Source organism: Euleptes europaea, chromosome 1 (assembly GCF_029931775.1).
Source record: "Euleptes europaea isolate rEulEur1 chromosome 1, rEulEur1.hap1, whole genome shotgun sequence".
NCBI lineage: Eukaryota > Metazoa > Chordata > Lepidosauria > Squamata > Sphaerodactylidae > Euleptes > Euleptes europaea.
In genome coordinates this window covers 167,920,105-167,935,058 of record NC_079312.1, presented here as the reverse complement: position 1 = coordinate 167,935,058, position 14,954 = coordinate 167,920,105, and the positions used below count along the sequence as shown (strand labels likewise).

General features: G+C 49.1%; 2 protein-coding genes across 5 annotated transcripts in view; one reads left to right on the top strand and one right to left on the bottom strand.

Annotated features, from left to right (window-relative positions):
- The window catches only part of DCTN2 (dynactin subunit 2), a 51,424-nt gene extending 49,092 nt beyond the window's left edge, over nucleotides 1–2,332 (bottom strand). The window contains exon 1 of the mRNA XM_056858133.1: nucleotides 2,258–2,332. Coding sequence (XP_056714111.1) covers nucleotides 2,258–2,293 — 36 coding nt within the window. The 5' untranslated portion in view covers nucleotides 2,294–2,332. The remainder of the gene's footprint in view (nucleotides 1–2,257) is intronic.
- Nucleotides 2,333–10,096: 7,764 nt separating this feature from the next.
- KIF5A (kinesin family member 5A) overlaps nucleotides 10,097–14,954 on the top strand; it is an 82,312-nt gene continuing 77,454 nt past the window's right edge. For all 4 annotated transcript variants that reach the window (XM_056858061.1, XM_056858086.1, XM_056858069.1 and 1 more), the window contains exon 1: nucleotides 10,097–10,229. In XM_056858061.1, coding sequence (XP_056714039.1) covers nucleotides 10,101–10,229 — 129 coding nt within the window. In that variant the 5' untranslated portion in view covers nucleotides 10,097–10,100. The remainder of the gene's footprint in view (nucleotides 10,230–14,954) is intronic.

Sequence of the window (14,954 nt, the reverse complement as noted above, 5' to 3'; positions counted from 1 at the left end):
CAGTTCAGTGACAAGAGGCTATAATGATAGTATGTACTACCAGAGTGCATGGGAAAATTAAGTCCCCTAAGCTATCTGCCCAATCCAAGTATAATAACCGGGGAGGATTTCTGCCCCATAGCTTGGAAATGCATCCTTCATTCCTGTACTACCGGCTCCAAGCTCTTGACATGTACTCTCTCTTTTGCTCTAGGATAAAAATTATAATTTAGTAGTTATTGTTTTGCTTGGAAAAGATATCGGTGCTTATTCTAGATAACAGCTTGCTCATACTTCCATCTGCTTAAAATGCTGGAGAAGAAATTGCTCCTCGGGCTTCCATGTTTTCAAGACTGCACATCTGCCTTTCATTAGGAGGTTCTTTCAGCCTCCAGTATTAGATCCCTGACCTGTCTTTGGAGAAAAAAGCCCATTTTAAGATTTGCACATTTTGGGTTTGGGGCAAATAATCTAACAGCAAAACTATTAGGGGATAGGGCTATAACTCCACAGCATAATAGAACTGCTTTGCCAGCGTGGTGTAGTGCTTAAGAGCGGTGGTCTGGAGGGATGGACTCAATCTGGAGAACCGGGTTTGATTCCCCACTCCTACACATGAAACCTGCTGGGTGACCTTGGGCTAGTCGCAGTTGTCTCTGAACTCTCTCAGCCCCACCTCCCTCACAGGGTGTCTGTTGTGGGGAGGGTGATTGTAAGCCAGTTTGATTCTTCCTTAAGTGGTAGAGAAAGTCTGCATATAAAAACCAACTCTTCTCAGGAATCTCCAGTTAAAAGGGGAAAGGCCTTGACCTGAGACCCCCGGGAGCCACTCCCATTCACAGGAATATGGTCTACTGTGGCTGGCAGATACATGAGGTTTGGACAGGGCTCTGCCACTGTCCACCTAGTAAGGTACATCCTATTCCCTCCAAGATATCTCAAAAGAACAACCCCAGAACTCTTTCCCGCTCTCAAAATTCACCACCTCCTTTTGTACAGATGTATCCAAGCTATATTGGGGGTGGGGGGAGAGAAGAGAGAGACAAACTAGGGATCTCCTCTCCAGGAAGGAAATAGCCAGTATCCCATAACTGGTTTCTGTGCTCCTTCTGTGATTCCTCAGCATGTCTGGGGGCGGGGGGGAAGAACTCTGCACATCCCCACAGATGTTCTTTCTGTTCTGATTACATCGCCCCTCCAGGAAGTCACCGCTATCCCACATCTGGGTTCTGCGCCCCTTTCCCGCCACACCAGCCGCTCCTCAGGCTGCAAGCACTCTGTGCATGCTCGTGGACGCCCTTTCCTTCACGATCACACATCACCCCTCCAAGAAGAGACCAACTTCCCCCACAGCTCGGTTCTCCGCACCTTCCTCGCCAAGCCCCGCAGTTTCCCATGCGTGGGGGGGAGGGGGCACTCTGCACATGCTTGCGGGTGCCCTTTCCTTCACGATCACATCACCCCTCCAAGAAGAGACCAGCTTCCCCCACAGCTAGGTTCTCCGCACCTTCCCCTCCAAGCCGCGCAGTTTCCCATGCGTGGGGGGAGGGGGCACTCTGCACATGCTTGCGGGTGCTCTTTCCTTTATGACCCCCACCACATCTGGGTTCTGCGCCCTTTTCCCGCCACACCAGCCGCTCCTCAGGCTGCAAGCACTCTGTGCATGCTCGGGGACGCCCTTTCCTTCAAGATCACACATGACCCCTCCAAGAAGAGACCAGTTTCCCCCACAGCTCGGTTCTCCGCACCTTCCCCGCCAAGCCCCGCAGTTTCCCATGCGTGGGGGGGAGGGGGCACTCTGCACATGCTTGTGGACGCCCTTTCCTTCAAGATCACACATGACCCCTCCAAGAAGAGACCAGTTTCCCCCACAGCTCGGTTCTCCGCACCTTCCCCGCCAAGCCCCGCAGTTTCCCATGCGTGGGGGGGAGGGGGCACTCTGCACATGCTTGCGGGTGCTCTTTCCTTTATGACCCCCACCATAAAGGGTTTTCAGTCTTGGGGGGGGGGGAACGACGACTCTGAAGCCCTGGAGACTCGCCCAGCGCCTTCTTTCTTCTGAGCCAGGACCCCCCCTCTCCTTGCAACGCCTCGCCAGGTTTCCAACGACCTCCCCTCCCCTGGTTCGCCTCCCCACCCATCCTCTTCTTCTGCAAAGGGCAACCCTAAGATCCCCCCCCACCCTTCCCTACCCCTTCTCCTGTGCTGCCCCACCCACTTACCCACCCCGGCTCCTTTCTTCCCCCTCCACAAAGAGATCCCTTCCTCTCACACTCACAATGCCGGGCAGGTCGGCGTACTTGGGGTCGGCCATGGCCAGGCGCAGCGACGGGATGGATCCACCTAGGCCGGCTCAGGGAGGGAGGAAGGCAACACCCAGCTCTCGCGAGAACAGACGGGAGACGCGAGGGAGGAGAGGCGTTGCGTTTCGGGCGCGCGGTGCCTTCTGGTAGTTGTAGTTGCCAAGGCAAGGACGGCTATGAGGGGGAGGTTAGTCACGGCGCAGAGTGGTCAGCTGCAGTACTGCAGTCGGAAAACTCTGCTCGCGAGCTGAGTTCGATCCCGGCGGAAGTGGTAAACTGCAGTCCAAGCTCTGCTCACGACTTGAGTTCGATCCCGACGGAAGTCGGTTTCAGGTAGCCGGCTCAAGGTGGACTCAGCCTCTCATCCTTCCCAGGTCGGTCAAATGAGGACCCATCTTGCTGGGGGTGAAGGGAAGAGGACTGGGGAAGGCACTGGCAAACCACCCTGTTAAAGATGACCCTGTTAATGGCAGTTAATGGCAGTTAATGGCAGTTAACAGGGCTCAAGAGCTTGGGGAAACCGAGAAGTCGGCAAGGGGCACCCCGAACGGAGTTTTTGATTTGTGGGAATGAGAACCGAAGGCCGGGTCCTGAGCAGAGGAAGACAGACACCAAGTAGGGCTGGAAATGCACAAGAAAAGGAAGAAGGGAGTGAGCTGGCGGCTCACAAAAGCTCATACCCTGCCAGAAATTTTGTTAGTCTTTATGGTTCTACTGGACTCGGCCCTTTTCTACTGCTACAGACAGAATAACACGGCTACCCATCGTAATCGGTCTCCAAGAAAAGGAAGTGTTTATAATAGAGTGATAAGAGCTACAAACGGGGCCACCACAGAAAAGGGCCTGTACTCTCCCTTATCCTGGTAAAAGGGGGTACACCCAGCAGGGCCTCAGATAACAACCTTGAACAAGTTCATGAGACACTGGTCTCTCCGGATTAGTGTCTGCCGTTCTTAACCACTGCACCATGCTGGCTCATGCAAATGCTAAGAGGCAAAATGCACTTTTAATAGGGCACTTAAGGTTGAAAATATGCTTAGCTCAAAAATGCAGGAGGTGGTGATTCTGTGCTAGAAGAAGAGGAGGAGCTGGTTTTTAATCAGCCAATTTTTTCTACCTTTAAAGAGAATCAAAAGAGCCCCATGGCGCAGGGTGGTAAACTGCAGTACTAGCTCTGCTCACGACCTGAGTTCGATCCCAACGGAAATCAGTTTCATGTAGCCGGCTCAAGGTTGACTCAGCCTTCCATCCTTCCGAGGTCGGTCAAATGAGGACCCATTTTGCTGGGGGTAAAGGGAAGATGACTGGGGAGGGCACTGGCAAACCACCCCATAGAAACAAATCTGCCTAGGAAAGCTCATACCCTACCGATGGAGTGCCTGTGTTATTGTCTCAATTCCCAATGACAATAACACCGTAGGAGGTTGAGAGTTCAAAGCAGTTTGCTTATTAGGCCCAATATAGTCTTTAAGGTGCTACTAGACTCTTGCCCTTTTCTACTAACACAGTAACAAGTTATGCCTTGCTGGAGGGGAGCGAATGTTGTTTTGCGCTGATCTTATTATATGCTGCTTCTCAGCACTTACTGAATATTGGTCAGATATGGAGGGCATTGATTTTTCAATCAGGTTGATTTGTGTTGTGTTTTTAGGGTTGCCAACCTCCAGGTAGTAGCTGGCGATCTCCTGCTATTACAATTGATCTCCAGCCGACAGAGATCAGTTCATCTGGAGAAAATGGCCCCTTTGGCAATTGGACTCTACGGCATTGAAGCCCTTCCCCTCCCCTCCCCTCCCCTCCCCAAACCCCGCCCTCCTCAGGCTCTGCCCCAAAAACCTCCTGCCAGTTGCAAAGAGGGACCTGGCAACCCTAACTGCAGCTCTTGGCATGGATAGGGCTCGCTACAAGAAGCAGCTGCATTGTTCTTCCTTTGTGTGTCATTCTGGATCTGATTTCTGCCTTTTTAGCTACTTCCTGCCCAAATGGCTCCCCCTTTCCAGGAACAGTAAGCAGCAATGATGATTAAGATTTTACTGTATATCTTTAGGGCTGGGGAAGGAAGAGCGTACATTGATTCACAGCCTTGTAGAATGTGGAGGTTTGGGGGTGGGGAGCCTCTCTCGAATTAATCCCAGCTCTGCAACTGCAACACCTGGTAGTGTCCCTATTTTGTTTTGATGCCCATGAATGGCCTGACATGTGGGGCAAACACGGGACAGTTTCTGTCCCAAAGGCCCACAAAATTATGATTTTCAAAACTTGTATTGGGCCTGCGAGTCTTGTGAACATGCACATATACGAGGGTTGCCAACCTCCAGGTGGTAGCAGGAGATTTTCTGCTATTACAACTGATCTCCAGATGATAGAGATCAGTTCACCTGGAGAAAATGGCCACTTTGCCAATTGGACTCTATAGCATTGAAGTCCCTCCCCTCTCCAAATCCCGCCCTTCTTAGGCTCCACCCAAAAACCTCCTGCTGGTGGCCAAGAGGGACATGGCAACCCTAACATGTACACATGAAGCTGCCTTATATGAGTAGGGTTGCCAACCTCCAGGTACTAGCTGGAGATCTCGTGCTATTACAACTGATCTTCGACTGCTTGATGGTATGCCAATAAAGGTATTGAACAACTGATCTCCAGCCGATAGAGATCAGTTCACTTGGAGAAAATGGCCACTTTGGTAATAGGACTCTGTGGCATTGAGTTCTCTCCCCAGACCCTGCCCTCCTCAGGCTCCGCCCCAAAAACCTCCCACGGGTGGCAGTGAGGGACCTGGCAACCCTATATATGAGTCTATCTAAAACAATATTTATTTACTCACTCACTTGGCAATCCTGTGAAAGTTACTCTAGTCTTAAACCCATTCACTTTAATGGGTTTAGACTGGAGAAACTCGCCATAGGATTGCACTGTTAATTACTTACTGAGCTCATTTATAATCCGCCTTTCTCACTGAGATGCAAGGCAGATTACAGTGCAATAGGAACAGTATAATATATACAACGTGATAAAAACTGGATTACAAAATTCTTGTATATATTGTAGCCTTATTGTTTATTCCTTGTTTATTGCCTTTTGGCACTTTGTTCTCTTTTGATGTGATTATATTTCCAATTAGTCATCAGTGCTGTTTTCATCTTATTTTTCCATTACCTGGAAGTTGGCAACCCTATGTATAATAGATATAATAAAGGAAGTGTACAAATGTAAAGAGCAGTGCAACAAACGCAGTACAGCACGCGCACACATTTATATGAGCAATGGAATGAAAATGGCCTACAACTGCACAGATGACAACAACTTTGTATCCTCTTTAAAAATATTTAAAGAATATATAAAAGTATTGTCTACTCTGACTAGCAGTGGCTTTCCAGGGTCTCAGGTTGAGGACCTCAGTATGACTAGGGTTGCCAGCCTCCAGGTGGTGGCTGGTGATCTCCTGGTATTACAACTGCTCTCCAGGCAATAGAGATCAGTTCACCTGGAGAAAATGGCCACTTTGGCAATTGGACCCTAAGGCATTGAAGTCACTCCACTCTCCAAACCCCGCCCTCCTCAGGCTCCACCCCCAAAATCTCCAGGTATTTCCCAACATGGAGCAGGCGACCCTAAGTACGACTCAAAACTGGTTCACGTGACCAAGTATCTTTTTCTGGTTCACGTTTGTATGGGGAGAATTTGGTATATATGATCTTCCTGGTATTTGCAGTTGCCATTTTGTCTGAAAGGCATTAACATGAGGATACCAAGGCTGAAAATCCTCATGTTGCTCAGACAAAATGGTAATTGTGCATGCCGAGAAGGCTGTGTGTAGCATGTTCCCCCTATACAGACAGTCAAGCCTATTTCCCGAAAAGGCTGCAATTGCACAAGGTTGGAAGAGACCACAAGGGCCATCAAGTCCAACCCCTTGCCATGAAGGATCCCACAATGAAAGCTCTCCCTGATATGCCTGTATTATTGTATCAATTCCCAATGACAATACCACAGTAGGAGGTTGATAGTTCAAAGCAGTTTGTTTATTAGGCCCAATATACACACCGGGTGAAATTGCCCAAATGCGCAGGACAATTCACACACACATCAAAGGAGTGCAAGCACGGATATAATCTTTGGTAATGGGAGGTACAAAAGACGAAATACATGGCGTCAATACATAGAACCAATAATAGATAATTAAGGATTTAAATATCCTATTAGAGATTCGGAGGCGTTACATAGAAATGGTGATCTCATTCTCATTAATGAGCAGTGAAGACCCATATTCCCAGGTGCTTCTCTATTTGATCCTAAATTACTGCAGTTCTTCTTAACTTGGACCCTGGCAACTGCCAAGGCTAACTAAGAGGGTTCCTAGCTGGTTCTTATCTCTGGAAAACCAGCTTATGCAAGCATACTAAAGCCATCTATGGATCCTTTAATTAGCTTCTAAGGAGCAACAGTGGGCCTCTTATACTTGAGGCCTGTAACATATGCAAGTTCTTGGTGTAACTATACAAGCCACCTCTGATATGCTGAGTGTGGCATGTTCATGAGTGCAGATATACTTTATTGAGTACAAAGAATATATTTCAAATCAAAGAATACATTTCCAATACATTTCCCATAGCATATTATGATTTCAGGCTTTACACCCCGACAGATGGCCATCCAGCCTCTGCTTACAGACCTCCAAAGACGGGGACCACTAGCAATCATTATTATTTCCTGGTCGTTTTATACTACCATGACCAGTTTTTCCTCCGGGCTAGTTGCCAGGTGGAATATTTTTCTTACAGCAGGATCAAGGCCAAGTGTTTTTTTATTATTATTATTATTTCTTCAATACATATTGCTTCCTTCATGATCTGGATGACTCAGACAACTCTGAGTGAGATCTGAGAGAGTCCTCTCTGATCGAGATGGGCCAGTCCCCTCTGATCTTACCAGAAGTCATCTGAGTCACGCAGATCATGGGGAAAACAAGCGGCAGCAGGAGAGATTAACAAAGTAATAATTCTGAGTCCATTTGAGGGTGGGGTGGGGGGAGCGGAAAAGGCCCAGCCAGCTGCTAGGACGGAGGCTTTAAAAAGCCTGCCTGCTGTCTGTTCCCCTGCCCGTTTCTCTCGTGATCGGGTGCAAAATCTCCTCCAGTCTCACTCTGAGTGATCCCAGCTGTGTTGAATATGAGGGAAATGAGCACGGGAGGCACAGGGCAAGACTTAGGAAAGCGTTTGGGAGATCGCCAACCCTCACCTGGGGGTCGGCAGCCCAGTTTGTGAGTCAGAGCTTGCCTCATCAGAAAACTGAAGTGTGCACCTTGTAGGTCAATGCATTTAAGTTAACAAGAGAAGGGGGAGAACAGATATTGCAAGCAGAGACCCTAAATAAAACATGATCCCATCAAAAGAACAAACCATTTACTCAGAGTGGGTGATGGCGTTGCCAGGTCCCTCTTTGCCACCAGTGGGAGTTTTTTGGGGTGGAGCCTGAGGAGGGCGGGGTTTGGGGAGGGACTTCAATGCCATAGAGTCCAATTGCCAAAGTGGCCATTTTTTCCAGGTGAACTGATCTCTATCGGCTGGAGATCAGTTGTAATAGCAGGAGATCTCCTGCTAGTACCTGGAGGTTGGCAACCTTAGTGGGTGAGGACCACTCCCAACTGTTCATAGACAGGCAAAGTAGGCTTAACATAAAATCTGATCTAGCAAAAGGGCAGGAGAAAGCATGAAGAGCAGATCCAATCAGAAAGTTATAGAGGTATAGCTGAAGTGAAGGTATCAATAGCTGCTGGTGGGAATACGAGATCTCAGATCCCTCCTTTAACAATTTGAGCAGAGCCCAAAGTCAGCCGTCTAAAACTGAAGTCAGTGCTTGTTTTGCTTTTAGCTTGCTGAATTGGAGTCCAGATTAATAGTGCCATCATAAGTGGAGTCACACCCTTCTAAGTCCATACTTAGAACCAGTGTAGTGTAGTGGTTAAGAGCAGAGGACTCTATAACCGGAGAACCGGGTTTGATTCCCCACTCCTATACATGAAGCCAGCTGGGCGACCTTGGGCTAATCACAGTTCTTTCCGAACTCTCTCAGCCCCCACATACCTCACAAGGTGTCTGTTGTGGGGAGGGGAAGGGAAGGTGATTGTAAGCCAGTTTGATTCTCCTTTCAGTAAAGAAAATCGGGGTATAAAACCCTCCTCCTCCTCCTCTTCTAAAAAAATTCTGCCTGTGTCCCTGGAGGGATAGTTCTTAGTGCTATTGGCAACTGATTGAGATAGATTTTGTTACTTCCAATTTTGTGTCTATGTTACCGGGTAGGGAATTTATAAAGTTAGATGAATGTTTCAGTCCTAAGGTTAAAAGTGGACTGGGAGAGGTGGGAATCTCCTGTCCCTTTAAAAATGTGGAATGGACAGTTGTGGCTTTGCATGGCACTGTAGTTAAATAACGTCAGGTGATAGTTGCTGCAGATCAAATTGACATTAAAGGGACAGCTAAAAAGACCAGCTTAAAAGTTGGCAACTGTTCAGGTCTCTACCCAGCTTTTCTGCAGGTTAAGAAAAGAAGCAAGGTGGTCCCTTTGACCTCCCAAAAAAGGCTATGCTAGGGGATTGTGGGATCGGCTGAGAAAGTTGGGAACTAGATCAGGCTTAGGGTTGCCAGTTCCCTCTTCGCCACCAGTGAGGATTTGAACCTGGGTCTCCAAGATTACTCCATTACTCTTTCCACTACACCACACTGACTCTCTCATTGTCTTTGTAAAGTTTCCAAAAGCCCAGTAAGGTGAGCTACTGTATTATCCGTATTACCTCCAGGTACTAGCTGGTGATCTCCCACTATTAGCACTCATCTCCAGCCAATAGAGATCAGTTCCCCTGGAGAAAATGGCCCCTTTCGCAATTGGACTCTGTAGCATTGAAGACCCTCCCCAAACCCTGCCCTCCTCAGGCTCTGCCCCCAAACTCTCCAGGTATTTCCCAACGCAGCGCTGGCAACCCTAGCAATTCAGTCTAGAGGAGAAATGGGGAGACTAAAGTGACCTGGTGCCTGGACAGCTGGAGGGCTGTGAGTAGGGTTGCCAACCCCCAGGTGGTGGTTGGAGATCTCCTGCTATTACAGCTGATCTCCAGGCAACAGAGGTCAGTTCACCTGGAAAAAAAGGCCGCTTTGGCAATTGGACTCCCATGCATGGGAGGTTTTGCCTTGAATTTGCTGCTCTTGAGATGCACATTTTCCCCATCTGAATTCTCAAAATTCTGCATGGGGGCTTATTGTTGAGTTTAGAGAATTTGGATGGGGAAAATGTGCGTACAGAGAGTGGAAAATCCAAGGCAAAACCTCCCATGCATAAATGGCCTATGGCATTGAAGTCTTTCCCTGCTCCAAACCCTGCCTTTGTCAGGCTCCCCCCCAAAAAAACTCCAGGTATTTCCCAACCTGGAGCTGGCAACCCTAGCCTTGAGGCCTGTGTTTTTCCACATGACGATTCATTCCACCTTAAGGGGATGGAGGCCGTTCCACCTTAAAAGCCAGAGCACTGGGCTCACCCATCCCTCTGCTGGATGCTGATGCTGTGGCTGCCTGCAGCAGGAGAGAGGGATACAGGCACTGCAAGCAGCATCCAAGGGTACCACCGGCAGGGAGGGACCCACAAGCCCAGCCAAGAGAGCCCACCTGCTCTGCTGCTGAGGGGATGACAATCTAGGTCAGCCCTCCTCCCTTCTTTTTTGCAAACTGCCTGTGTGCAAGCTGCCCTTGCCTGCCTTTGGGGATTTTACCTCCTCCACCTCTCTGCCACTTCTTCCCCGCTAAAGAGAGAGCCCGCAGCCCAGCCAGCATGACCACCGAGGTCAATGAATGCAGCATCAAGGTGCTCTGCAGGTTCCGGCCTTTGAACCAGTCGGAGATCATACGTGGAGATAAATTCATCCCGGTTTTCCAAGGGGACGACACAGTCATCATTGGGGTAAGCTGGGGCTGGGGGAGGTGGAGGGGTGGCGGCTGCAGTGCTGAGGATCTGGGAGAAGAGGGGTGCCATCGCTGCCTCCCACTAAGCCAGGCCTGTGCTGCAAGGGGGGCTGCCCGTGGGGAGGGCTGGCGGCTGTAGCATCAGCCGGCATGTTTGGTGGCTTGCTCTCTCCTGTTGTTTCCTAAGAAATCCTGGAGCTGGAAACTCATAACATATTTTGAGGGGAACAATCGGCGTAAACCAGAGACTTTCCATCTTTCCCTAGGAAAATGGGTGGAGGCAGAATGCTTTATTTCATTGGCTTTGCTTCTCCTCCGTCCTTAGCTCTGCAGACCTGAAGTCACTGGGTGTGGCTACCACCGCTGTTGGTTTGGGCCACTGGGGGAGGAGAATCCCGCGACAGTGGGCGATTAAAAGCAAACCTGTGTTTCCATTCCTAACAGCTTTATTATCCGTATATTTACCTTCTCGCTCCAGGTCTAAATCCTTCTCAATAGGATCAGATGCTCTGGGGCTGACCCCCCCACAAAGGGTGAAAGTTGAAAGGCTGTGATATCAAAGTTGATTTCCTCCCACCCCTTGCGATACCCCACCACACACTGGCATCACCACTGCAATGTATTCAGTGTCCAGTGGCACCTGTGCATGGTACAGGGTTGAAATGATCCAGGTATCTCGCTAAGGAGACAGGCGAGTTGTTTACTTTGATCTGGCACCGCCCTGTTTGCCCCCATGGCTGCTGTGTTTGTTGCTTAGTAAAAAATCTGGGCTTTTGACCTTCCAGATGTTTGCAAGTTTCAGTAGTTAACATAAATGCTCTGTGGGGTTTCTGCATCTCCCAGGGATGTTCTGGGAGGGGGAGTAACACTGTCAGGGCCACCCGGCTGATACCAGCACCCAAGAGTGATGCTTGTATCTCCCTCTCCTGACGTGACACAGAAGCATTAGCGCCTCAGGATAAGTGAATAAGTATTTTATTTGCAGATAGCCAAAGGCCATTACAAAGTAAATAAGACTCTAAAACAAGAAAATTATACAATAAAGAGAAAAGATAAGCCCCAGGATAATCAGAGAGCTACAAGGTGTTAGGTAAAAGGTAAAGGTCCCCTGTGCAAGCACCGGGTCATTCCTGATCCATGGGGTGACGTCACATCCCGACGTTTTCTAGGCAGACTTTGTTTGCGGGGTGGTTTGCCAGTGCCTTCCCCAGTCATCTTCCCTTTACCCCCAGCAAGCTGGGTGTTAGGTAGGTGTCCGGAAGAATTGTTGAGTGCCCACACTGTAGGGTGCATGGGAGATTGGCATCCTACTTCGAGGGTGATCTACTGACCACTTTATGCTATTATGAGCAACTGATTCATTGGCCCCTGCTTAGGATTAGGTAGGATCTGCTCAAGGTGACCCAGCTGCTTACGGCATATACAGCAATTAGAACTTGGGCCGCCACCCTGCCTATTCTGCCGCACATCTTTTTTTGTGGTTTCTGAATGCCTCAGTATCCATCTGCTGCAAAGAAAGTTATCCGTCTGTGTGCTAATGGGGCCTGACTCCTCTCCCGCTGCACCAGCAAATGAAGCCCTACGACATCAAGTTTATTTTCCACTTGGGTACCAAGTTGTTCTCTCTTGGAAGAAAAAGAAGGGGCTGACAGATGGGGTTTGGGAAGCCTCTTGGTTTCGACCAGCAGTGCCGCAAAGTCGTTCCTGGTGGCAGCTCGAATAGACATTTTCTGTCAAGTGCCCTTATAACATTACAGGCCTGTTCCCCCACCCCGAGAACGTGGCTTATTTTCTTTCGCCTTCCAATTCGTGGACCATTTTAACCTGGCACAACCAGGTGGGGTGTTTTTTTTTTTTAAAGGCCGCCTTCCCCAGCTTCAGACTATTATGGATGTGCGCATTTATTAAAAATGCACTAACTGAGGCAAGAGCTTCCAGCTTAAAAAAAACAAAACAGATCCTGCCGTAAGAGGAGGCAGCAACCCTGTTCTGGTTTGTTTGGAACAAAACACCAGGAAGAGGTGAAAATCCGCTGCAGAGGCTAGGAAGTAGGATGCGGCGCTGCCTTGCCTGCCGGGGCTCAGCTGCTTTATCGTCTCTCAGAGCAGAGGCAAGCAACGGTCGGCTCCTTCCTAGGAACCACTCCCCTCCATTGTCCTCGGCTCTCGTCCGCCGCTGGACCGCTTTCACGCGGATCCATGCTTTCCATGCCTTTGGAAGCCTTTGCGTCTGGCTTGCGTGACTCCTGACCAGCCTAGGTGGTGCGCAGTGGTGGCAGGGGAAACCTTTTGGGGTTTTGCAAACCGTTTTTGGATGTAACGGAAGCCGCTCCCATGCTCCCAACCCGTCTGCTTTTTAAAATCGGGGTTGTTACCAATGTGTTTATTTTACTGCATCGTTTTTTACCACTGAGATGGATCACGGTGGGTCGCCATGCTGGTCTGTCAATAGCAATTGAAAAGAGCAAGAGTCCAGTATCGCCTTAAAGACTTAAGAGCAAGAGTCCAGTATCGCCTTAAAGCTACAGCTCATACCCGGCCAGAAATTTTGTTAGTCTTTAAGGTGCTACTGGACTCTTGCTCTTTTCTACTATTTTTACCACCGTTACCAATGCATATTTTTACTGCACCATTTCCCCCCATCTGGATACTAAGAGCACACACAGGAAACTGCTTTAAGCTGAATTAGACCATTGGTCTATCCAGGTCAGTGTTGTCTACTCTGACTGGCAGAGGCTCTCAGCCTGAGGAATTTAACATTGCTTACTGATAATAATTGTGTGCTGCCAAGGCACAGCTGACCCATGGCAACCCCAGGATCTTGGGGTTATTAAGACGAGAGAGGAGCAGAGGTGTTTTGCTATTGCCTGCCTCTCTGTAGCAACCCTGGACTTCCTTGGTGGTCTCCCATCCAAGTACTAACCAGGGCTGACCCTGCTTAGCTTCAAAGCTTTGATGAGATCGGGCTAGTCAAGGCTATCACTTCCTACCTGGTCTTTTTTTTTCCCCAATTGGAAATCTTGCGGATTTAACTTGGGACCTTCTGCATGCAAAGCAGATGTTCTACCGGTGAGCTACAGCCCCTCCTCAAAACCCTGCAAGCTCTTTCCTGGCTACCTAATCAGCTTCATTTCAGGATGGGAAACTGATCAGAGTGTCTGCTGTGAAGGATTAGGCCATAGCATCTACACCAGAGGTGTCAAACATACGGCCCACGGGCCAGATCTGGCCCCTTGAGAGCTCTTACCTGGCCCACAAGCCAGCTGAGGCAGCCACCCCCTCCAGTTCTGATCTGGGCTGGCAAGGCATGGCCTGGCCCGGCCCGACCAAGTGACTTTTATGTCATATCCGGCCATTGTAACAAATGAGTTCAACACCCCTGATCTACATCATGCCTGTCTGATGCCAGCCAGCATAGCTGGGAGAAAGAGTGTGCTATGTTTTCAAAAGGTGCTAACAATGAAGTCTTGAGCAGTTACTGCCTTCCAAGTCCAATGAAATCAATGGGCTTAGAAAGGTGTAACCCTGTTTAAGAGTGTGTCATAAGTCAGGCATGGAGGATCCAGTACAATGACAACTTTAGCAATCCATTCCAGATTAAAATACTAGAATTGCCATAGTATGAAGGTCAGACAGATGACATGCATAGGAAGTGAGCCCTACCGTGAGCGTTGCCAGGGTTATTCTGCTTTCATCGTAGCACTTGGCACTGGTAGAATGCATTCAGTGTTCAAAGTGTTTTCCATGTCTTATCACAAGTACAACTGCCCTGTAAAGTAGGCCAGTATTGTTATTTCCATATCGGTAGGGTTGCCAGCTCTGGGTTGGGAAATACCTGGAGATTTTGGGGGCGGAGCCTGAGGAGGGTGGGGTTTGGAGAGGGACTTCAATGCCATGGAGTCCAATTGCCAAAGTGGCCATTTTCTCCAGGGGAACTGATCTCTGTTGCCTGGAGATCAGTTGTAATAGCAGGAGATCTCCAGCCACCACCTGGAGGTTGGCAACCCTACATATGGGGGTGCTATGGCTGAGATAAGATTTGAACTGGCAAGTTTGTGGATCACAGCTCATTCTATTAGCCTCCATTTCACTTTAGCTGTTCAGTGTATTTTTATATGGTTGCCAAACTTCAGGTACTACCTGGAGATCTCCTGCTATTACAACTGATCTCCATCCGATAGAGATCAGTACTCCTGGAGAAAATGGCTGCTTTGGCAATTGGACTCTATGGCATTGAAGCCCCTCCCCTCTACAAATAGGGTTGCCTGGTCCAGGGAGGTTTTTGGAGCAGAGCCTGAGGAGGGCGGGGTTTGGGGAGGGGAGGGACGTCAATGCCATAGAGTTCCATTGCCAAAGCGGACATTTTCTCCAGGGGAACTGGAGATCAGTTGGAATAGCAGGAGATTTCCAGCTAGTACCTGGAGGTTGGCAACCCTATCCCAAATCCCGCCCGCCTCAGGCTCTGCCCCGAAAACCTCCCACCAGTGGCTAAGAGGGACCTGGCAACCTTGTTCTTGAAGCAGAAGTGGGGAGGGTTTTTTAATCCTGCTCCATACCAAATAGATGGGGGGGAGTGATTAACTAGACCCCAGAAGAAACAGGGCAGGTCATGCATTGGCTAGGAACCTCTCCCACAGCCTCAGTGATGTGAAAAGGAAAGCTATATTATCTGTGTTGCAATCTAAGAAGCGTACCTACCATAATTAGCAGCTTTCTGTTCGTTT